This window comes from Schistocerca serialis, chromosome 6, assembly GCF_023864345.2.
Source record: "Schistocerca serialis cubense isolate TAMUIC-IGC-003099 chromosome 6, iqSchSeri2.2, whole genome shotgun sequence".
In the NCBI taxonomy this organism is placed as follows: domain Eukaryota; kingdom Metazoa; phylum Arthropoda; class Insecta; order Orthoptera; family Acrididae; genus Schistocerca; species Schistocerca serialis.
In genome coordinates, this window is record NC_064643.1 from 414,317,653 (window position 1) to 414,336,337 (window position 18,685).

Here is an 18,685-nt window from a genome sequence, read left to right on the forward strand (position 1 = left end):
AGAAAACAAGGAATCCAATTTGCAGCACTTGGTCTGGCAACAGATGCATTGCTTTTGTAATAGAAACATGAAAACTAGCAAAGACGTTTAACCCAAACAAATTTTCAGTACCTGCTTCATTAACCACCAAACACATAACAAAATTGACGACTGACTCGTAAACTGTGTTGGCCTTGAATTGGCCAAGAATAAGAATCTGTTATCTGCTATAGCTTACCAACCAACACTTGACATGCACAAACAGTGGGGAGCCTAGCTGTGAGCTGACTAGGGACACAGTGGCCCTCGTATTGACTTGTAGGATTAAAGGGTTATCCCTCACCTGCACCTCAATGAAAAGCTTGTTCTGGTCTGCAGACAACATCAAACATGATGACAAAACATTAAATCTCTCAACAGCCACTGATTCTTACAATAACTGCTGCGTGGATGGAGACTGAAATCATGCTGGTATATGACTTCCCTTTTTTTTTTAAGGCATGAGGCCCACTACTTGCAGCAGGGCATCAGCTCATACTGTACAAAAATAAAGGGGCATGAAGGAAGCAGTGTTCATTGTTCCAGCTGCTGATGATGTGTTCATCTGAATCAGCCCAGTTGGCTTGTTTGTACTGTGGCTACCTCCTCTTTCTCTAGCATGCTATGTTCCATGCTGTCAACAACAGTGACATCACTCTAAGCCTCTAATTGCTGGTCCATAGTGCAGGTGACTTCGAATGATTGTGCAGAATTCAAAACCTCCCCTAACATAAGGTCTTCAAAGGGAAGGGCACATTGATGCACCTCCTTATCTGGTGTCCAACAAATGAGTGCATCTCTGACCATTCCTGAGACTAAGCCGTGGCAAACTGACACTTACGAATGTGGCTGTAAAGCTCAGTCGCCCAAGCTCTATATGAGTGCTGTGACTGTTTGTATTATTGGTAGAATTCAACATCTACAGTGACTACATGTGTATGCTTGTGATAGCAGGACAGCAAACTACAAATACTGTCAAAAGAAAGCAGTGCTGGTTCTTGCAGAGGAGCTAACTGGCACAGTAGGCGATACATATGAGGGGCTATCCATGCTAAGAGAAGTCTCTCTCATATCTCCATGTCAACCACCCAGAACACTACGAAACATTGCGGAAGCCACTTCTCGTATGCATGCCAGTATGGCAGTGCTTAACAACAGGCAGCTGAGCCTGGGTGAAAGAAGCGAACAACCATTCCAACACAGCTGTATGTGCCTGCTTTTGTTACACAAGTGACTGGAGTAAAGACTCCATGGAAGAAGCAAATGACAGAAAAACCTAAGAATCCAAAACACGTCAAAAATTCAACCCTCAATGTTACCACTTGTGTTCTAACTAGGAAAACAAGGAAACACACAACCGTAAAAGAGAGATAATTTACTGGGTCACAGAGTGACATCAACAAGAATGCAATGAAAGTAGTTTACACATCTTGGACACATTTAAGAACTGAGGCCACGGAGGGCCATGCACGCCCCTATGAAGATACCATCGACGTCAGGTGCTGCTAGTGTAGTGCTGCGTACGCATGGCAGACCTGGTGACAGCAGTTGGTGACAAGATTGCCCCTGGCTCCCACCTTCAGTAGTTGCAGGTGAACCGTTTGAGTGTCAGTGTGCACTACGCTTGTTGTAGTGGCGGACTTATATCTGCTGTGGTCAGTAGCTATAGTAACTGGTCGGTTACAACAATAGGAATATTTTAGACTTGATTTAAAAGTCAAAATATTAAGAAACAATGAACAGAGCAGGTTCATGAACTGTAGGTTATCTAAACGACAGAAAATAAAGTGTATTGATCACACATCTGTCACATAAAAAATAAGCACTCAGAATCAGAAATAGTACACCACAAAGTTCTAATTCAGCTCTTCTGTTGTCTCTGATATACATGTATGATCTTCAACTTGCAATTTCAGAAGGTGCAAATTTTGTTCTTTCCACAGATGACATAAGTATGGACAGAAAATGTGGACAGTCCTCTTTTAAAAAGGCAACTAACAAAATATCTGAAAGTATCACTAGATGGTTCAAGGCAAAACTATTATCACTGAATTTTGACATTGCTCAGTACAAATGGTTCAATGGTTCCCACTGGTGTCAAAACTATAAAATAGGTTTGTGAAACAATGAAATACAAGAAGCAGAAAGTAAGTTTTTTGGAACTACAGAAAAGTCACAATCTTAACCTGAGAACCCCCTGCCAAGAATTCTTGAAATGACTTGGTTCAGCTACATTGCAGTATGCATGATTACTGACATTGTTTACTTGAAAATGAATGTACTAATATGTTCTGCACATTTCCTTTCACTAATGCCTTATGAAATTTTAGGGAAACTTAATTTACATTGAGAGTATTTTCAGAATACAGAAGTTTATTAGAAAAACTTATCTGGTCTTAATCCTGGAACAGCCTGCAGAAACCTCAAAAACTTGGTATTTTGACAAATACTCCACAATGTATACACTGGTGGCCACAAAAATTGCAGCACTATGAAGACAATATGCTAGAAACTTCAAGTTGGCATGGCGTGGACTATATAGATATGCAACTGATCAGCAATTGAGCATGACAGCACAAGGATAAGAACAATGCCATCTGCATTCTGTGCAGTCTTGTGTGAAACTCAGCTTACCCTTTCCTCACATGGTATCCTGCAAATCATGGATGAAGGGCAACAGGCAAATTCAATATTCCTACATCAGAATGTATATGTGGACAAGGAAAAAATATTCCCGGATTTCCCGGTTAAAAATACACTTTCTCCTGGGTGATAGTATATTTTCCCTTATTAATCCTTTGAATGGTTATGGTTTTATACACAGGCGTACAATTTCCCGGTACTTTAGAAAACGAAACTCAGGGAAAAAGACACGTTTTGGAAATATCTTTGATGTGCAGCAACATATACACTGCATATTTTCGTATTACGAAAGCATACATTGGAATTCCACCACACACCACATGTTGATTTCCAAATTATTGAAATCAAGACTTCAATGCGTTTTTGTAAGCCGTTCGTAGCTCATGTCACGTGATCTCGCCAGCCGATGACAGCGGATGTTCAGAGCACAGGACACGTGATGTAGTCAGCCAACAGCAACATCACTGTTAAGTAGCACGAACACACAAACAGGGAAAGTTAATAGTTTAAATTAATATACATAGTGTTGTTACAAGAAAAGCAAAGCTTTCACATATAATATTGGTCTCAAGCTGCAAGAGAAGCTAAGCTTTCGCATACACTGTTGATCTTTTTTGCGCGTGTTACACTTTAAGATATATCACACAAATGTGCCAGTAAATTTTTTAATGATGTCATAAATGTCTGATCTTCAGGGTTCGAAATCCTCCTAAATGGCTTGTCATCAAAGAGTTGATTTTTAAATGAGAGTCAAACACTGTGATTTAATAAATTCATGGTACTTTCTTGCACATAGCTCTACTTACATAAAAGGGTATTTACTTTGAAAGTAATGCTTTTCAAACCACCATTCGCAATATTTTCCCACAACCTGTTAGAAATATGTTCGGTTCAGCAGTTGCCAGAGAGCGCAGATAACAGGCGACACCGCGCTTGGTTCTTAACGTAGGAAGCCCGTATGTATGTACGTGTAAAACATTGATAGATCAAATTATGTCATAAAAGAAAAAAAAGACATCAGAGGATACTGCAAGAGCGTCGAAATTTTGTGAACCATATTAAAATGTGCACATTTAAAGTGCATACTTAAAGAGCACATTCTATGTCCAGATTCTCAATGAAGTAGACCTCGACCTGATATTAAGCTTTTCAGTGTGGTTTTCTGGATGTAAATTTTCTTGGAGCACCAGTACTGTATTATATCACGTTTGGTTCTTTATTATGGCATAATGCCATACGTGCTAGAAAATGAAAACGTGCACTTGAAAAGAAGCGAACAGTTGAAACTAGCCAGTACTGTAGAATTAAAAATTTCTTTTCAAATACATTGACTGCCACTGCGGAAAAGGTTAACAAAAGTCAAATTTCTTTAGCAGACAAAAATAACTTCATTTTTCCGCAAGGCAATTAATGCTTGATTGTCAGAAAGGTGGAAATAAAATAAAATCTGAAACTAATGACGTATTTCAGCCTTCCGTAATCACTTGATTTGCTTTAATTCACTTGATAGCTCCTGGCCACAGATATCAGTTTTGTTTTCATTTGACGTGAGAGTTAACGAAGGGGAAACAACAAAATCACTAATTGTAAATACGGGTCATTTGGAGACTACCCACTATAACTCAGAGCACTGCGCATCAGTCCCGAATATACAATGTTTGCGAACTGGGTCAATACTAAAAAAAAAAAAAAAAAAAAAAAAATCGAATTTTCAAAATATGTTCATCTTGTAGCGCACATGATTCTGAAAAGACTGAAACATAAAACATATGAATTCAAGGAAATGTAAGACACATTATTTGGTCTTAAGTATGCCATCTTAAGTATGCCAAAGTGCAGTGCCACGCCTCTTCATAAGTGAGAGAACAAGAACTCTTCAGAAAATCTGAACTCTTTATTGCCTATTAGTTAATAACTTTCTGTTTTGTGTGACATAAAATTAAATATAGGATACATAAAGCCAATACTGACAAGAGATAAGCAAGAAATTACACATTTCTTCAAACGTTAGCTCCTAGCATTTTTTTCCTTTCTAATCTTGCTACAGCTTTACATGGTGTTCTTTCCTTTCTGCAAAAGAATCTATTACCTCATCAAAGTTCGTCAAACGTTTTGCTACATGAAAAATCGAAATGTCGTTATCTAATACTGAAAAAGCTGTTAATACAAATAATACCCAAGACTGGTGTGGTTTCTCGATCTGATTACGTCTATTTTGTCACTGTCTGTTAGTTTTAACAAAATAGGCCATTCTAATAAGGCAGCAATTTTGTAACACACCAAATAAACGAGATTGTTTTGGCACAAATGGCCATTTTTATAACACAACAGAATATAATCCAATAAGTACCAATATCAAATGCCTATTAGGCCTACTGCAAGCAAAAGGCTTTATGTTAGGAAATAGTTTCACATTTCATTCATACGCGCCATCTTCTCTAGCATGAGATCGATAAGTAGTATTATGAAATTTTTATATAAATTTGGGATCGTCTTATTCTTCCATAATTTGTGTGATGTCCCCGTTTCTTCTTCTTCTTCTTCTTCTTCTTCTTCCTCGTTCTAACAAACAATCTCGTCATCAGCAATTCTGTAGCTACTGCTGCCACTGTCAAAATTAGTTCGCTGATTAACTTCACTAAGCCTGCCAGAATCACAGGTTTATTTGTCCCGCGATTATTTTCCGGTTAGGCGTTATTACGTGTTCGAACAACACGTTTTCCGCGTTACTTCCAGAATAGAACTTACGGAGCTGCTAGCCAGGGACTGTACTACTGGTCCTTACTAGTGTAGCGATCTGGCCAAACATTTTCGGTCAAATTTCGTTTTCTTGGATACACCGAGAAGATAATATGTAATCTTTCTCACCTGTTATTTCTGTCAGTTGTTTATATCCATTCTGGTGGTCTGAAGCTATGGATTTCGCTAGTAATTATAACAATGCTGATCATTTGCAAACCCAATCAACCACATAATCAGGCAGCGATTGACATTCATCCGTTCGGCTTTACTCCCTAAGCTCGTATAGCCCCATCCCCTTTTGTCTGCGGAAAGTTTATTTCTAAATGCAACGAGGATTCTCCTGATAGATACATCATGTACACTATGCATGCATTCAAAAGTCAACTCATGATTCATTCAGAAATCAACTTAAAATGTGTTCAAAAATGTTCAAAAACGAACAGGGAAACATTTCAAAATCATTTGAATAATCAATAGGCAAACGTGCGGTGGATGTTAGGTGCTTTGTGAAACAAGTTTTTTTTCCCTCAAGAATATGAATTTGGCGCCCCCTTTTCCCGGTAGCATCTAGCTGCTTGCTGCGACTGCTTGCACAGCCAACAGCCACATTCCTGTTGCCAGAAGTGGGAGAATCTACTACTCAAACGTGACTCAACTGCACATGGGCATAAGCCCGCGCATAACTGCTAAAACAAATCAACTGTAAACAGTTGCGACTTTCGCTCAATGGAGGCAATTTGTTGTTATGAAGCACTGCATAGTCTTCCTAAAGCCTTTTACACATTTTCAATTGGCAGACACTTGCACGAGCACTGTGTGTCGTTGTTGTATATGGTGCATTTTCTTTGCAATTTAAGTTATTTTTGTTTTTTTCTCTTGTTTATGTTTTATTGTTGAAGTATTATTCTGCAGTAGCGGGATACAGTAATATCCTTTGTTAGAGTATCGGTTCTTACCAGTCAAAATTACAAAAATTTAACTGAAAAATTAAACAATGAAAAATTCCCGGAATTCTAAAAATATCCCAGGTTTTTCCCATTTTTCTCCCAGATGAAAAATTCCCAGATTTTTCCCGGTTGTCCCGGGTCATATACACCCTGTAGATTTCTGTAAGCCCCACTGCATACTTAAACAAATGCTCAAGCATACAAAAACAGGTTCCCAGATATGCAAGTGGCTCGCAGACTTCTTAAGTATTAGGACCTAGCATGCTGTCCCTGACAGCAAATATTCATCTGAGACAAGGGTATCATCAGGAGTCTCCCTGGGAAGTGTGATTGGACTGCTCTTATTCTCTATGTAAATACATGATCTGCTAGATACAGTGAGCAACAACCTGCAACTGTTTGCTGATGATGCTGTAGTATAGTATAGTATTATTGTTGAGTGAGTGTAAAATGACACAAGACGACTTAGAAAGTCTATTGGTGAATGGCAGCTTGTCTATATGTAGAAAAGCATTAGTTAATACAGATGAGTAGGAAAACAAATTCTGACGTTATAATACGGTATTAGCGACATGCCACTTAATGTAATGACATCAATTAAATATCTCAACGTAACATTGCAAATAAATATAAAATGGAACAAGCACATAAGGACAATAGTAGGGAAAGCATATATTTGACTTTGGTTTATTGGGAGAGTTATAGTGAACTGTAGCTCATCCGCAAGGAGACCACGTATAGAACAATTGTGTGACCGCATTCCTGAGTACTGCTTGAGTGTTTGAGATCACTAATGCTCAAGTGTTTGGGATCAATACTGCTCAAGTGTTTGGGATCACGACCTGCTCAGAATGAAGGAAGACACTGACACATAATTCAGGGACATGTTGCTAGACTTGTTACCAGTAGGTTAATAAACAACTGAAAGTTAAGAAGATGCTACATGAACTCAGATGAGATTCCCCAAAGGGAAAATGACATTCTTTGCATGAAACACTATTGAGAAAATTCAGGGTATAGGCATTTGAAGCTGACTGCAGAATGATTTTATTACTGCCAAAACACATTTCATGGAGGACCATGAAGATGATGTAAGGGAAATTAGGGTCTGTACAGACTGAAGAAACTGCAAAAAGATGGGAATTTAAGGAGATGGGACCTGGATAAACTGACTAAACCAGAGGTTGTACAGAGTTTCAGGGAGAGCATAAAGGAACAATTGACAGGAATGGGGGAAAGAAATACAGTAGAAGATGAATGGGTAGCTATGAGGGATGAAATAGTGAAGGCAGCAGACGATCAAGTAGGTAAAAAGACAAGGACTGGTAGAAACCCTTGGGTAACAGAAGATATAGTGAATTTAACTGATGAAAAGAGAAAATATAAAAATGTAGTAAATGAAGCAGGCAAAAAGGAACACAAACGTCTCAAAAATGAGATTGACAGGAAGTGCAAAATGGCTAAGCAGGGATGGCTAGAGGACAAACGTAAGGATATAGAGGCTTAGCTCACTAGAGGTAAGATAGATACTGCCTACAGGAAAATTAAAGAGACCTTTGGAGAAAAGAGAACCACTTGTATGAATATCAAGAGCTCAGATGGAAACCAAAGAAGGAAAAGCAGAAAGGTGGAAGGAGTATATAGAGGGTCTATAAAAGGGTGATGTACTTGAGGACAATATTATGGAAATGGAAAAGGATGTAGATGAAGATGAAATGGGAGATATGATACTGTGTGAAGAGTTTGAAGAGCACTGAAAAACCTAAGTCGAAACAAGGCCCCAGGAGTAGACAACATTCCATTGGAACTACTGACGGCCTTGGGAGAGCCAGTCCTGACAAAACTCTACCATCTGGTGAGCAAGATGTATGAAACAGGCAAAATACCCTCAGACTTCAAGAAGAATATAATAATTCCAATCCCAAAGAAAGCAGGTGTTGACAGATGTGAAAATTACCGAACTATCAGTTTAATAAGTCACAGCTGCAAAATACTAACGTGAATTCCTTACAGACGAATGGAGAAACAGGTAAAGCCGACCTCGGGGAAGATCAGTTTGGATTCCGTAGAAATGTTGGAGCACGTGAGGCAATACTGACCTTACGACTTATCTTAAAAGAAAGATTAAGGAACGGCAAACTTGCATTTCTAGCATTTGTAAACTTAGAGAAAGCTTTTGACAATGTTGACTGGAATACTCTCTTTCAAATTCTGAAGGTGGCGGGGTAAAATACAGGGAGCGAAAGGCTATTTACAAATTGTACAGAAACCAGATGGCAGTTACAAGAGTTGAGGGACATGAAAGGGAAGCAGTGGTTGGGAAGGGAGAGAGACAGGGTTGTAGACTCTCCCCGATGTTATTCAATCTGTATATTGAGCAAGCAGTTAATGACATTCTAATTCTGTCAGAGACAGCAAAGGACTCGGAAGAGCTGTTGAACGGAATGGACAGTGTCTTGAAAGGAGGATATAAGATGAACATCAACAAAAGGAAAACAACGATAATGGAATGTAGTCGAATTAAGTTGGGTGATGCTGAGGGAATTAGATTAGGAAAAGAGACACTTAAAGTAGTAAAGGAGTTTTGCTATTTGGGGAGGAAAATAACTGATGATGATCAAAGTAGAAAGGATACAAAATGTAGACTGGCGATGGCAAGGAAAGCGTTTCTGAAGAAGAGAAATTTGTTAACATCGAGTATAGATTTAAGTGTCAGGAAGTCGTGTCTGAAAGTATTGATATGGAGTGTAGCCATGTATGGAAGTGAAACATAGACGATAAATAGTTTGGACAAGAAGAGAATAGAAGCTTTCAAAATGTGGTGCTACAGAAGAATGCAGAAGATTAGTTGGGTAGGTCACATAACTAATGAAGAGGTATTGAATAGAATTGGGGAGAAGAGAAGTTTGTGGCACAACTTGACAAGAAGAAGGGACCGGTTGGTAGGATATGTTCTGAGGCATCAAGGGATCACAAATTTAGCATTGGAGGGCAGCTTGGAGGGTAAAAGTTGTAGAGGGAGACCAAGAGATGAATACACTAAGCAGATTCAGAAGGATGTCGATTGCAGTAAGTACTGGGAGATGAAGAAGCTTGCACAGGATAGAGTAGCATGGAGACCTGCATCAAACCAGTCTCAGGACTGAAGACCACCACTACAACAACAACAACAATAACAACAGAGGCATACAGACATTCGTTTTTTCCATGGTAAGGAAATGATTAGTAATGATACCACTACATGCGGTATAGTTGTTTGTGCCATATGTATCTAGATTTAGATGAAAGATTCTCACTCAGAAATTGAACTGAATGTCAGTTGCTTGTGAAAAGAGCATTTTGTACCTCATACAAGAAGGAACAATGTTCATCAGCACATGCCAACTATGACTACAGCACGATTGTGTCCTACTGAGGCTGCTGTTTATTGTTCTGGGGTACTGCTCCTCCACTACCAACATGCTAATATGTACAAGACCACATGTTACCTGTACTGTCCCAATCTAACTTGATACAGAGCGAGTTTGACTATTGTCCTGGCCAGCATATTCTCCAGATCTCTCACCCACTGAAAACATCTCAGTCATGGGTTGCCAAGACACTGCCATGCCTCAGTTGCTAGCGACTAAGACGGCAGTTAAAGCACCATAAAAGATGCACCCATATCTGTCAAGCAGTCACTCAGGTGACTATGGCAAGCTGTGACAGAGACAGTATTGCTGTCAGAGGTGACAGCTATCTCTACTAAATTTCATATCCTGTATCGTGACAAGTCACCTACACATTTAAACATTATTGTTCCTACTACACTCTTTATGGTCAACACATAAAATTTTGTTATCCTTTCTGATGTTGCTACACACATACACAAATACCACCAGGAAGGATATATATCTTTTGTCATTCCCAAATTAGAATTCTAGAACATACTAGAGATATAAATATAATACACATAGGTACTCATCTATTAAACACATTGTCAGAGCACATTAAATGTCAGGTAAATAATGTGATGATGTTTTAAGACAAGATTAAAGAATGTGCTGTTCAGCAACTTCTGCTACTCCACTGAAGTGTACATTGACAATAACTTAAGTTCAACATTTTAGGTTATTTTATAACTACAATAACAATTGTAATACTACTGTGTTTTGTCATGTCAAGTCATTTCACTGTACTGCACTTAAATTAAATTTACATCACTGGCTTCTTTCCACATCTTACAGACCACTCTCCATGGGATCTGTTGCAGAAGACTAACATATTGTAAGACTACAGGTTCTTTGGCCAATGTTTGTTTGATGATTTTTCTGATGTTTCGCCAGCACAAATGGCTTGCATTGTCAAATGGAGCGTGAAACTTTGACAATGCCAGCCACTCATGTTGGCAAAATGTCAGAAAAATCATCGAACAAATGTCGGCTGAACGTAAGACAAAACAAAGTGCAAAAATGTTGTGGAAACACACATTCCACACACATTTCCTGTGCATCACACATGCAGCTTAATAAGAAAAGAGACAATGACAAGTAAATGGTTAAGTAGGAAATATCACAGAAACAGTGAAAACTGAAATGCAGATGGTTACAGCATATAGGCAGATGAACAAATGAAGATTAAAAAGTTGATATAATGTGTAACAACAATAAGTCAATGATGTATTTGCTCAGCTTGTGTCTGAAACACTTTAATACTGCCCCTCTATCCTTCCACTGTTAAAAGCAGTTTAATATCTAGCAGACACACTAACAAACGCCTATCTCCATTGCCAAAGTTTCTAAATTTTAATAACTTTAGCCTACTGACAGCAAAGAACATTGTCAGGACTGTGAATGTGAAGTTATATCAAGAACCCTGTTTTGAAATCATTCACTGTTATAAAATAAACTCATCTTACCACTACTAGAAGTGACGCTTCATTTCTTTCAACATCTGTGTGTACTCCAACAATACACTTTGCGGAGCAATCTTTGTCACCACCCATCATCACTGGTGACCCTAGTTGAGAGAAGTGTTCCACTAGCTCAGGAATATGCTTGCACAGTTGTTGACCACTTGGGATGTGCATCACTTTGCAGGATACACTGTAGAGTACATCTAGGACAAGGCAGGCCTGTATGAATATCATTCAAAATCCTTAACAATCACATGAAATTATAAACAGATTCGCATACATAGCAAACATGTAAAAATAGAGATCTTAACCACTGGTACAATGTAATATAATCACAATTTTATTACAGTAATGGAAAATCCAGAACGTCAGGGCACAGAAGTTCTATTTGTAGGGTTTCACACTTCCGCTGACATACACTGGTTTGCACTTTGTTAAATTACACTTATTAATTTTTGTCCTTAATGGGAAGGAAGTAAGAATACAATTCCATCAAAAACGAGGTTATAGATGGAATACAAGCTTGGATTATACAAGGATGGGGTAGGAAATTAGCCATTTAGGGAGACCACAGGACCTAACTCTGAATGGCCAGATAGGGATTTCAGTCCCATTCTTCCAAATGCAAGTTTAGTGCTTTAACCACTGCTTCATCTGAGTTGGTGTTTGATCTTTAACGGAAGAAAACATTACACACAAAGAAGATTAATATGGACAGACTGCCACACCAGAGAAGTTAGAATGAATGAGGGTTACTTATTTTATATAAATCTTCAAAATTTTCCAGCTTCTAACACTTATCATTTATTAAAATTAAATAATGAAAAGAAAGTAACTGCATATTTGTAAAGAAAGAGCATGGCTTTTAACATGTGAGCATAAAAAATTGACATATTCAAGTTTTAAATCTCTTGCCTACACAAAATGTTTCACTGTGTTGGAACAAACGTTTGTCATTACAATGATCTGATGTCATGACTTAAGTCAAAAGATCCGGAAACCACATATTGTGACGAAGTAAGTTGGGATCTCTTTACTTCCTCTCTTGTTTTGCCATCTGCCTCCTCATTTTCATTTTTGACTAATTACTATTAACATACATGAGTATAATCTGCATTTTCATCAAAAGGAATGGTTGGCCCTCAGTCGTAAAAGAATATAGCACCAGATTCAATTATGTGCTTAGTTTTGTGAATGTCACTGATTTCCTAATTTATTTTGACTATTTCTAGTTAATTTCTTTTGTTGTAGAGTAAAATCAGTAATTGTTTTGTGACTCACATTTTATTGTTGACTTATAAACAAACATAAATTCTGTACTAATTATAAACATTTGGGAGTAGTAGTACTAGGATCCTTGAAGTATTTATTTGGCTCTAATCGAAGACATATTAGCAAAGCCAGCCCTTAATTAACCCCAAAATAATTACCAGGTTCATCAAAAGCATTGTTTGCAAAACTATATCTGTTAATTTCATTATTTAAACAAGTAATTCAGCCTAACCTTTGTTGTAGAAGGTACTGTTGAAAAGGAGGAATTTTTCAGTATATTCAGTTAATTGAATAACTTATGTTTTAATTGTAATTTCTGTAACTTAAACACCGAACAATGTATAGCATCAGTACCTATTATTGTGAGGATATATAAAGGCCCGAATTTTGATCCCGACACAGTCATTCCACAATAAATTTTCAGACGAGAAATCTATATTGGTTAGATCAACAACAATGCATCAACTTAACCATGAAATAAGTGTAACACAAATAGGCCATCTGTTAGAACAATGACAGTGTCTGTTCAATCTGTTTGAGATATAAGACATACTCTGTGGTTAGGTATTTACTGCTCATAGATATTCAACAGCAAACTTTTGTAGCAGTATGCTGACGTTTGTCTGCAAACTATTAATGAGGCTTATCAAAAGTTAACCCATAGTGAACTAGCCATATAACTGTGTAATACTGTGAAAGTAAATAACTGTGAAAATTAACTGTGCAACTGTCACCTACATCAATTACAGTAGTCAGTGTTGAACTTCCCCCCATTTTTAAGCCAGTACAACAACACAACATGTCGACACCAAGTACTATCAATGAAGAAATAAAGCAGGCGAATGTCACAGTAAGACAGGTAACAACGTTACATTATTCAAACAACACAAAGCTTCTTAAAGAAAGACCCAAAATTTGAAAATCCTTTATTAGGACTCAAAATCTGAAATTGCTTTATTAGTTTATTCTCATCTGAAGTCACTCTGTGGCAGTGATGCACTGTTTGGATCAATAAAAGTGTTTGTTATGAGGCATGGCTTGGACTCATGATTTATGATGATGTGATGTGTGATGTCCTATATGGTGGTACATTTGAGAGTTGGCATGTGAGTAGAGGGCATAGTTTTATGTGACATTCTATTGTGGTAAATTTTGTGTCTGAAAAACTGTTTGGTATGCTATTTATAAATTGTATCTAGGAGTTATTGTGTGTGTCTGGTGTGTAACTGCCATGGATTCTACTACAAAATGAAATAGAGCTGGATGTTGAATGAGAGATTGTGAGAAATGTTGTGCACCTTGTCATTTCTGCCAAAGTTTGATGCCTTTTTTTTTTTTTTTTTTTTTTTTTTGTGGGGTTTAAGGGCACTCAACTACTGAGGTCATTAGCGCCCAGTCACATTTATTAGAGCACATGGACTCTAGTAAAACTCAAGGGGAGGGCGGGACACCAGAAAGGCTTGACAAAGATGCAGATAAAATAAGTAAAAAAGTTAGATGTCTTCGGACAAGCCAGTCAAAGTTATAAAACGCAGAACACGAGCAGCTGCTCGAGCGTCATCAGCTAAAATATCCGGTAAAGTAGATGGCAGGGACAGGACAACACGAGATTGACTAAAGCGGGGACACGACAATAAAACATGGCGCATTGTTAATGCCTGACCACAAGGGCACTGCGGGGCTGGGTCACCGGAGAGCAGGTTGCGGTGGCTAAACCGGCAATGCCCAATCCGCAACCTGGTCAGAAGGACCTCCTCTCACCGAGATGGTCGGGAGGAGGTTGTCCAAGCAGTTGGGAGCGGTTTTACTGCCCAGAGCTTGTTTCCTTGGAGGGATGACCAAGCATCCCACCACAACGACACAAGCCTCTTACAAACATCCCCACAAACGTCAGATGACGGGACACAATGGGAGGCTGGCCGAGGCAGGAGGACTGCAGCCTTGGCTGCAGCATCCGCAGCCTCATTCCCAGGCACTCCTACAAGTCCGGGAACCCACAGAAATCTGACAGGAGAACCATTATCAGCGAAAGAATGGAGGGACTGCTGTATCCGTTGAACCAAGGGATGGACCAGATAGGGAGCTCCAAGGCTCTGAAGAGCACTGAGTGAGTCAGAGCAGAGTACATACGATGAATGGCGGTGGCGGCGGGTATACTGAACGGCCTGATGGAGAGCAAAAAGCTCGGCCGTAAAGCTGGAACATTGGTCGAGGAGCCGGTATTTAAAGGTGGCGGCCCCGACGACAAAGGCACAGCTGACACCATCGTCAGTTTTGTAGCCATCGGTGTGAATAAAGGTGTGACCGGCAAGTCGAGCACGAAGTTCGACAAACCGTGAGCAATACACTGCAGCCGGAGTACCCTCCTTCGGGAGTGAGCTGAGGTCGAGATAAATATGAACCGGAGCCTGGAGCCAAGGTGGTGTCAGGCTCTCACCCTCTCTGAAGGTGGTAGGGAGGGCAAAATCCAATTGTCGAAGCAGGCGATGGAAGCGGACTCCGGGGGGCAGCAGGGCAGACACATACAACCCGTACTGACGGTCGAGAGAATCGGCGAAGAAGGACTGGTAAGAGGGGTGGTCGGGCATAGACAACAGCCGGCAGGCATACCGACACAGCAGTACGCCGCGCCGGTAGGTCAATGGTAATTCGGCAGCTTCAGCATAAAGACTCTCGACAGGACTAGTGTAGAAGGCTCCGGTCGCAAGACGTAACCCCCGATGGTGGATGGAGTTGAGACGGCGTAAGAGGGATGGCCGAGCGGACGAGTAGACGAAGCTCCCATAATCCAGCTTCGATCGGACAATGGACCGATACAAGCGAAGCAGGACAGTGCGATCCGCTCCCCAAGATGAACCACTAAGAACTCTGAGGGCATTAAGGGAACGTGTACAACGGGCCGCCAAATAAGAGACATGCAGAGACCAACACAGTTTCCTGTCCAACGTGAGCCCTAGAAACTTAGTTGTTTCCACGAATGGGAGAACAACGGGACCGAGATGTAAGGATGGCGGAAGGAATGCTTTATATCGCCAAAAGTTGATACAAACCGTCTTCTCTTCAAAGAACCGGAAGCCATTTGCCACGCTCCATGAGTATAGGCTGTCTAGACAACGCTGAAGGCAGCGCTCCAGGAGGCATGTTCTCTGGGCACTGCAGTAGATCGCGAAGTCATCGACAAAGAGAGAGCCTGAGACATTAGGTGGAATGCAATCCATAATTGGATTGATCGCAATGGCAAAAAGGGCTACGCTCAAGACGGAGCCCTGAGGCATTCCGTTTTCCTGGAGGAAGACGTCGGACAATACGGAACCCACACGTACCCTAAACTTTCGATCCGTTAAAAAGGAATCAATAAAAAGGGGCAGGCGACCGCGTAGGCCCCAGCTGTGCATAGTGCGGAGGATACCTCCTCTCCAACAGGTATCATAAGCCTTCTCCAAATCGAAGAACACGGCTACCGTTTGGCGCCTTCGCAAAAAGTTGTTCATGATGAATGTCGACAAGGTCACAAGGTGGTCAACAGCGGAGCGGCGGCGACGAAAGCCGCATTGGACATTGGTAAGTAGCTGTCGAGATTCAAGAATCCAAACTAACCAAGCATGAACCATGCGCTCCATCACCTTACAAACACAGCTTGTAAGAGAAATGGGGCGGTAACTAGAAGGAAGGTGTCTATCCTTCCCGGGTTTGGGTATAGGAACAACGACGGCGTCACGCCAACGCATGGGGACCTGACCTTCGGTCCAGACGCGATTGTAGGTACGAAGAAGGAAGCTTTTGCCCGCCGGAGAAAGGTGTGCCAGCATCTGAACATGAATGGCATCTGGCCCCGGAGCAGAGGACCGGGACAGTGCAAGCGCACATTCGAGTTCCCGCATAGTAAAGGGGGCATTATAAGTTTCCAGATTCAGCGAGTGGAAGGAAGGTCGCCGAGCCTCTTCTGCCTCTTTCCTGGGAAGGAAGGCAGGGTGGTAATGGGCGGAGCTTGAAACCTCCGCGAAAAACCGGCCGAAGGCGTTGGAGACAGCCACAGGATCAACGAGGACCTCATTACCTGAGGTCAGGCCAGGTACCGAGGAGTGGGCCTTAATGCCCGACAGCCGGCGCAAGCCACCCAATACGACAGAAGAGGGAGTAAAACTGTTAAAGGAGCTGGTGAAAGAGGCCCAACAAGCTTTTTTGCTGTCTTCGATGACTCTACGGCATTGCGCTCGGAGTCGTTTGTATCCAATACAATTCGCCAACGTAGGATGGCGGCGAAAGGTGCGTAAAGCACGTCGTCGAGCACGGATAGCGTCTCTACAAGCCTCTTTCCACCAGGGGACCGAAACGCGACGTGAAGAAGAGGTAGTACGAGGAATGGAACGTTCGGCAGCATTGATGATAACAGCCGTGAGGTATTCGACCTGGCTGTCACAACTGAGAAAATCATGGTCTGGAAAGGTCGCCAGGGAGGAGTAAAGTCCCCAGTCAGCTTTCGGTATGTTCCAGCTCGAAGGACGTGGGGATGGGGTGTGGTGCAGGAGACGAACGACAGAGGGGAAGTGGTCGCTCGAATAGGTGTCAGAAAGGACATACCACTCGAACCGACGGGCAAGAGTGGTAGAACAGATCGAGAGGTCCAAGTGGGAGTAGGTATGAGTAGAGTCCGAGAGGAAAGTCGGGGCGCCAGTATTGAGGCAGACAAGATTGAGATGGTTGAAGACATCCGCCAAGAGTGAGCCTCTTTGACAGGATGCAGGAGAGCCCCAAAGGGGATGATGGGCGTTGAAGTCGCCAAACAATAAAAACGGCGGGGGAAGCTGAACAATCAGGTGCATCATGTCAGCCCGACTAACAGCGGATGACGATGGAGTGTAGATGGTACAAACTGAAAAAGTAAAAGCAGAAAGAGTAATACGGACAGCTATTGCTTGGAGTGGGGTGGTCAATGGGATGGGATGGTAATAGACATCGTCCCGAACGAGCAACATGTTGCTCATTCGGGATACCACGAGCGGGGATACCGTCCACAGGGGTGAGGTCATACCGCTCCGAGGTATAGTGGGTAAAGGCAATACGGTCAGTCGGGCGCAACTTGGTTTCCTGGACGAGCGGACAGTGCAGGCGGAGGAGCAGTTGTAATTCCTCCCGATTAGATCGAATACCTCTTATGTTCCAATGTAACAAGGCCATCGCTAGTCAAAAAAGAGGGGGAACGAGACGGGGGAAGAGCTGGTCACCTCGACGGCCGCGGAGGGAACAACGCTACAACCGGCGGGAGGCGGATCCTGTTCCATCGAGTCGTCGCCAGCTGCGGCCGCTGTCCCTGGTTGTGTAGGAGGGGCAGCATCATTTGCCGACGAGAGGCCAGCTGAGCGCCTGGCAGCAGAGCGTCCCGGCGAAACTGAGGACGGCCGGTAGCAGCGACTCACGGATGGAGCGTCAGATGAAACGCGCCGGGGTGGAGAGGGGGATAGAGACTTCTTCTTGGAGGCCTTCTTGGAAGTCCGAGGAGGCACAGGGATGGTGGGCTGGACCCGAAGAAGGTCCTCACGTGCGGGGTCCGTTTTGGAACGCTGGACCTCGGAAGCTGGGGTCCGGAATGTTTCCCCGATGGACGCCTGAGAAGAGGATCGCTTCTCAGGCAGCGGGGAGGGGGGGGGAGGAGGAGGAGGAAGGGTGGCCCCTGGGGCAGAGGGGGCGGGGGTCACAGGGGAGGAGGATTTGGAAGGGAGGGATTTGGGAGGCGGAAGCAGAGACCCCGGATGGGGGGAGGAGGCGGAGGGGGGACAGGATAGGGGTGAGGATACCGCGGAAGGAGTGGATACAACTGAGGCAAACGAAGTGGTCAACGGTACGGTATGGAGGCGGTCATACTTCTTCCTGGCCTCAGAATAAGAGAGCCGATCCAAAATTTTGAGTTCTTGTATCTTCTTCTCCTTCTGATATGCGGGGCAGTCTGAGGATCTAGGCGAGTGGATGCCAGGACAATTAACGCACCGAGGTGGTGGGGTGCATGTATGTTCCTCACAAAGAGGACGTCCACAATCGCCACAAAGGGGCTCAGCCTCACACCGTGACGACATGTGCCCAAAGCGCAAACACCGAAAACAGCGCATAAGAGGCGGGACGTAAGGTCGCACGTCGCACCGGTAGCACATCACCTTTACCTTCTCCGGGAGAA

At 42.2% G+C, this 18,685-nt stretch overlaps 1 protein-coding gene across 1 annotated transcript in view; it reads right to left on the bottom strand.

The window, feature by feature from the left end:
• The window catches only part of LOC126485145 (ufm1-specific protease 1), a 58,597-nt gene that overhangs the window by 27,146 nt on the left and 12,766 nt on the right, over nucleotides 1-18,685 (bottom strand). Inside the window, exon 3 of the mRNA XM_050108808.1 lies at nucleotides 11,248-11,463. Within this exon, the coding sequence (XP_049964765.1) occupies nucleotides 11,248-11,463 (216 nt within the window). The remainder of the gene's footprint in view (nucleotides 1-11,247; nucleotides 11,464-18,685) is intronic.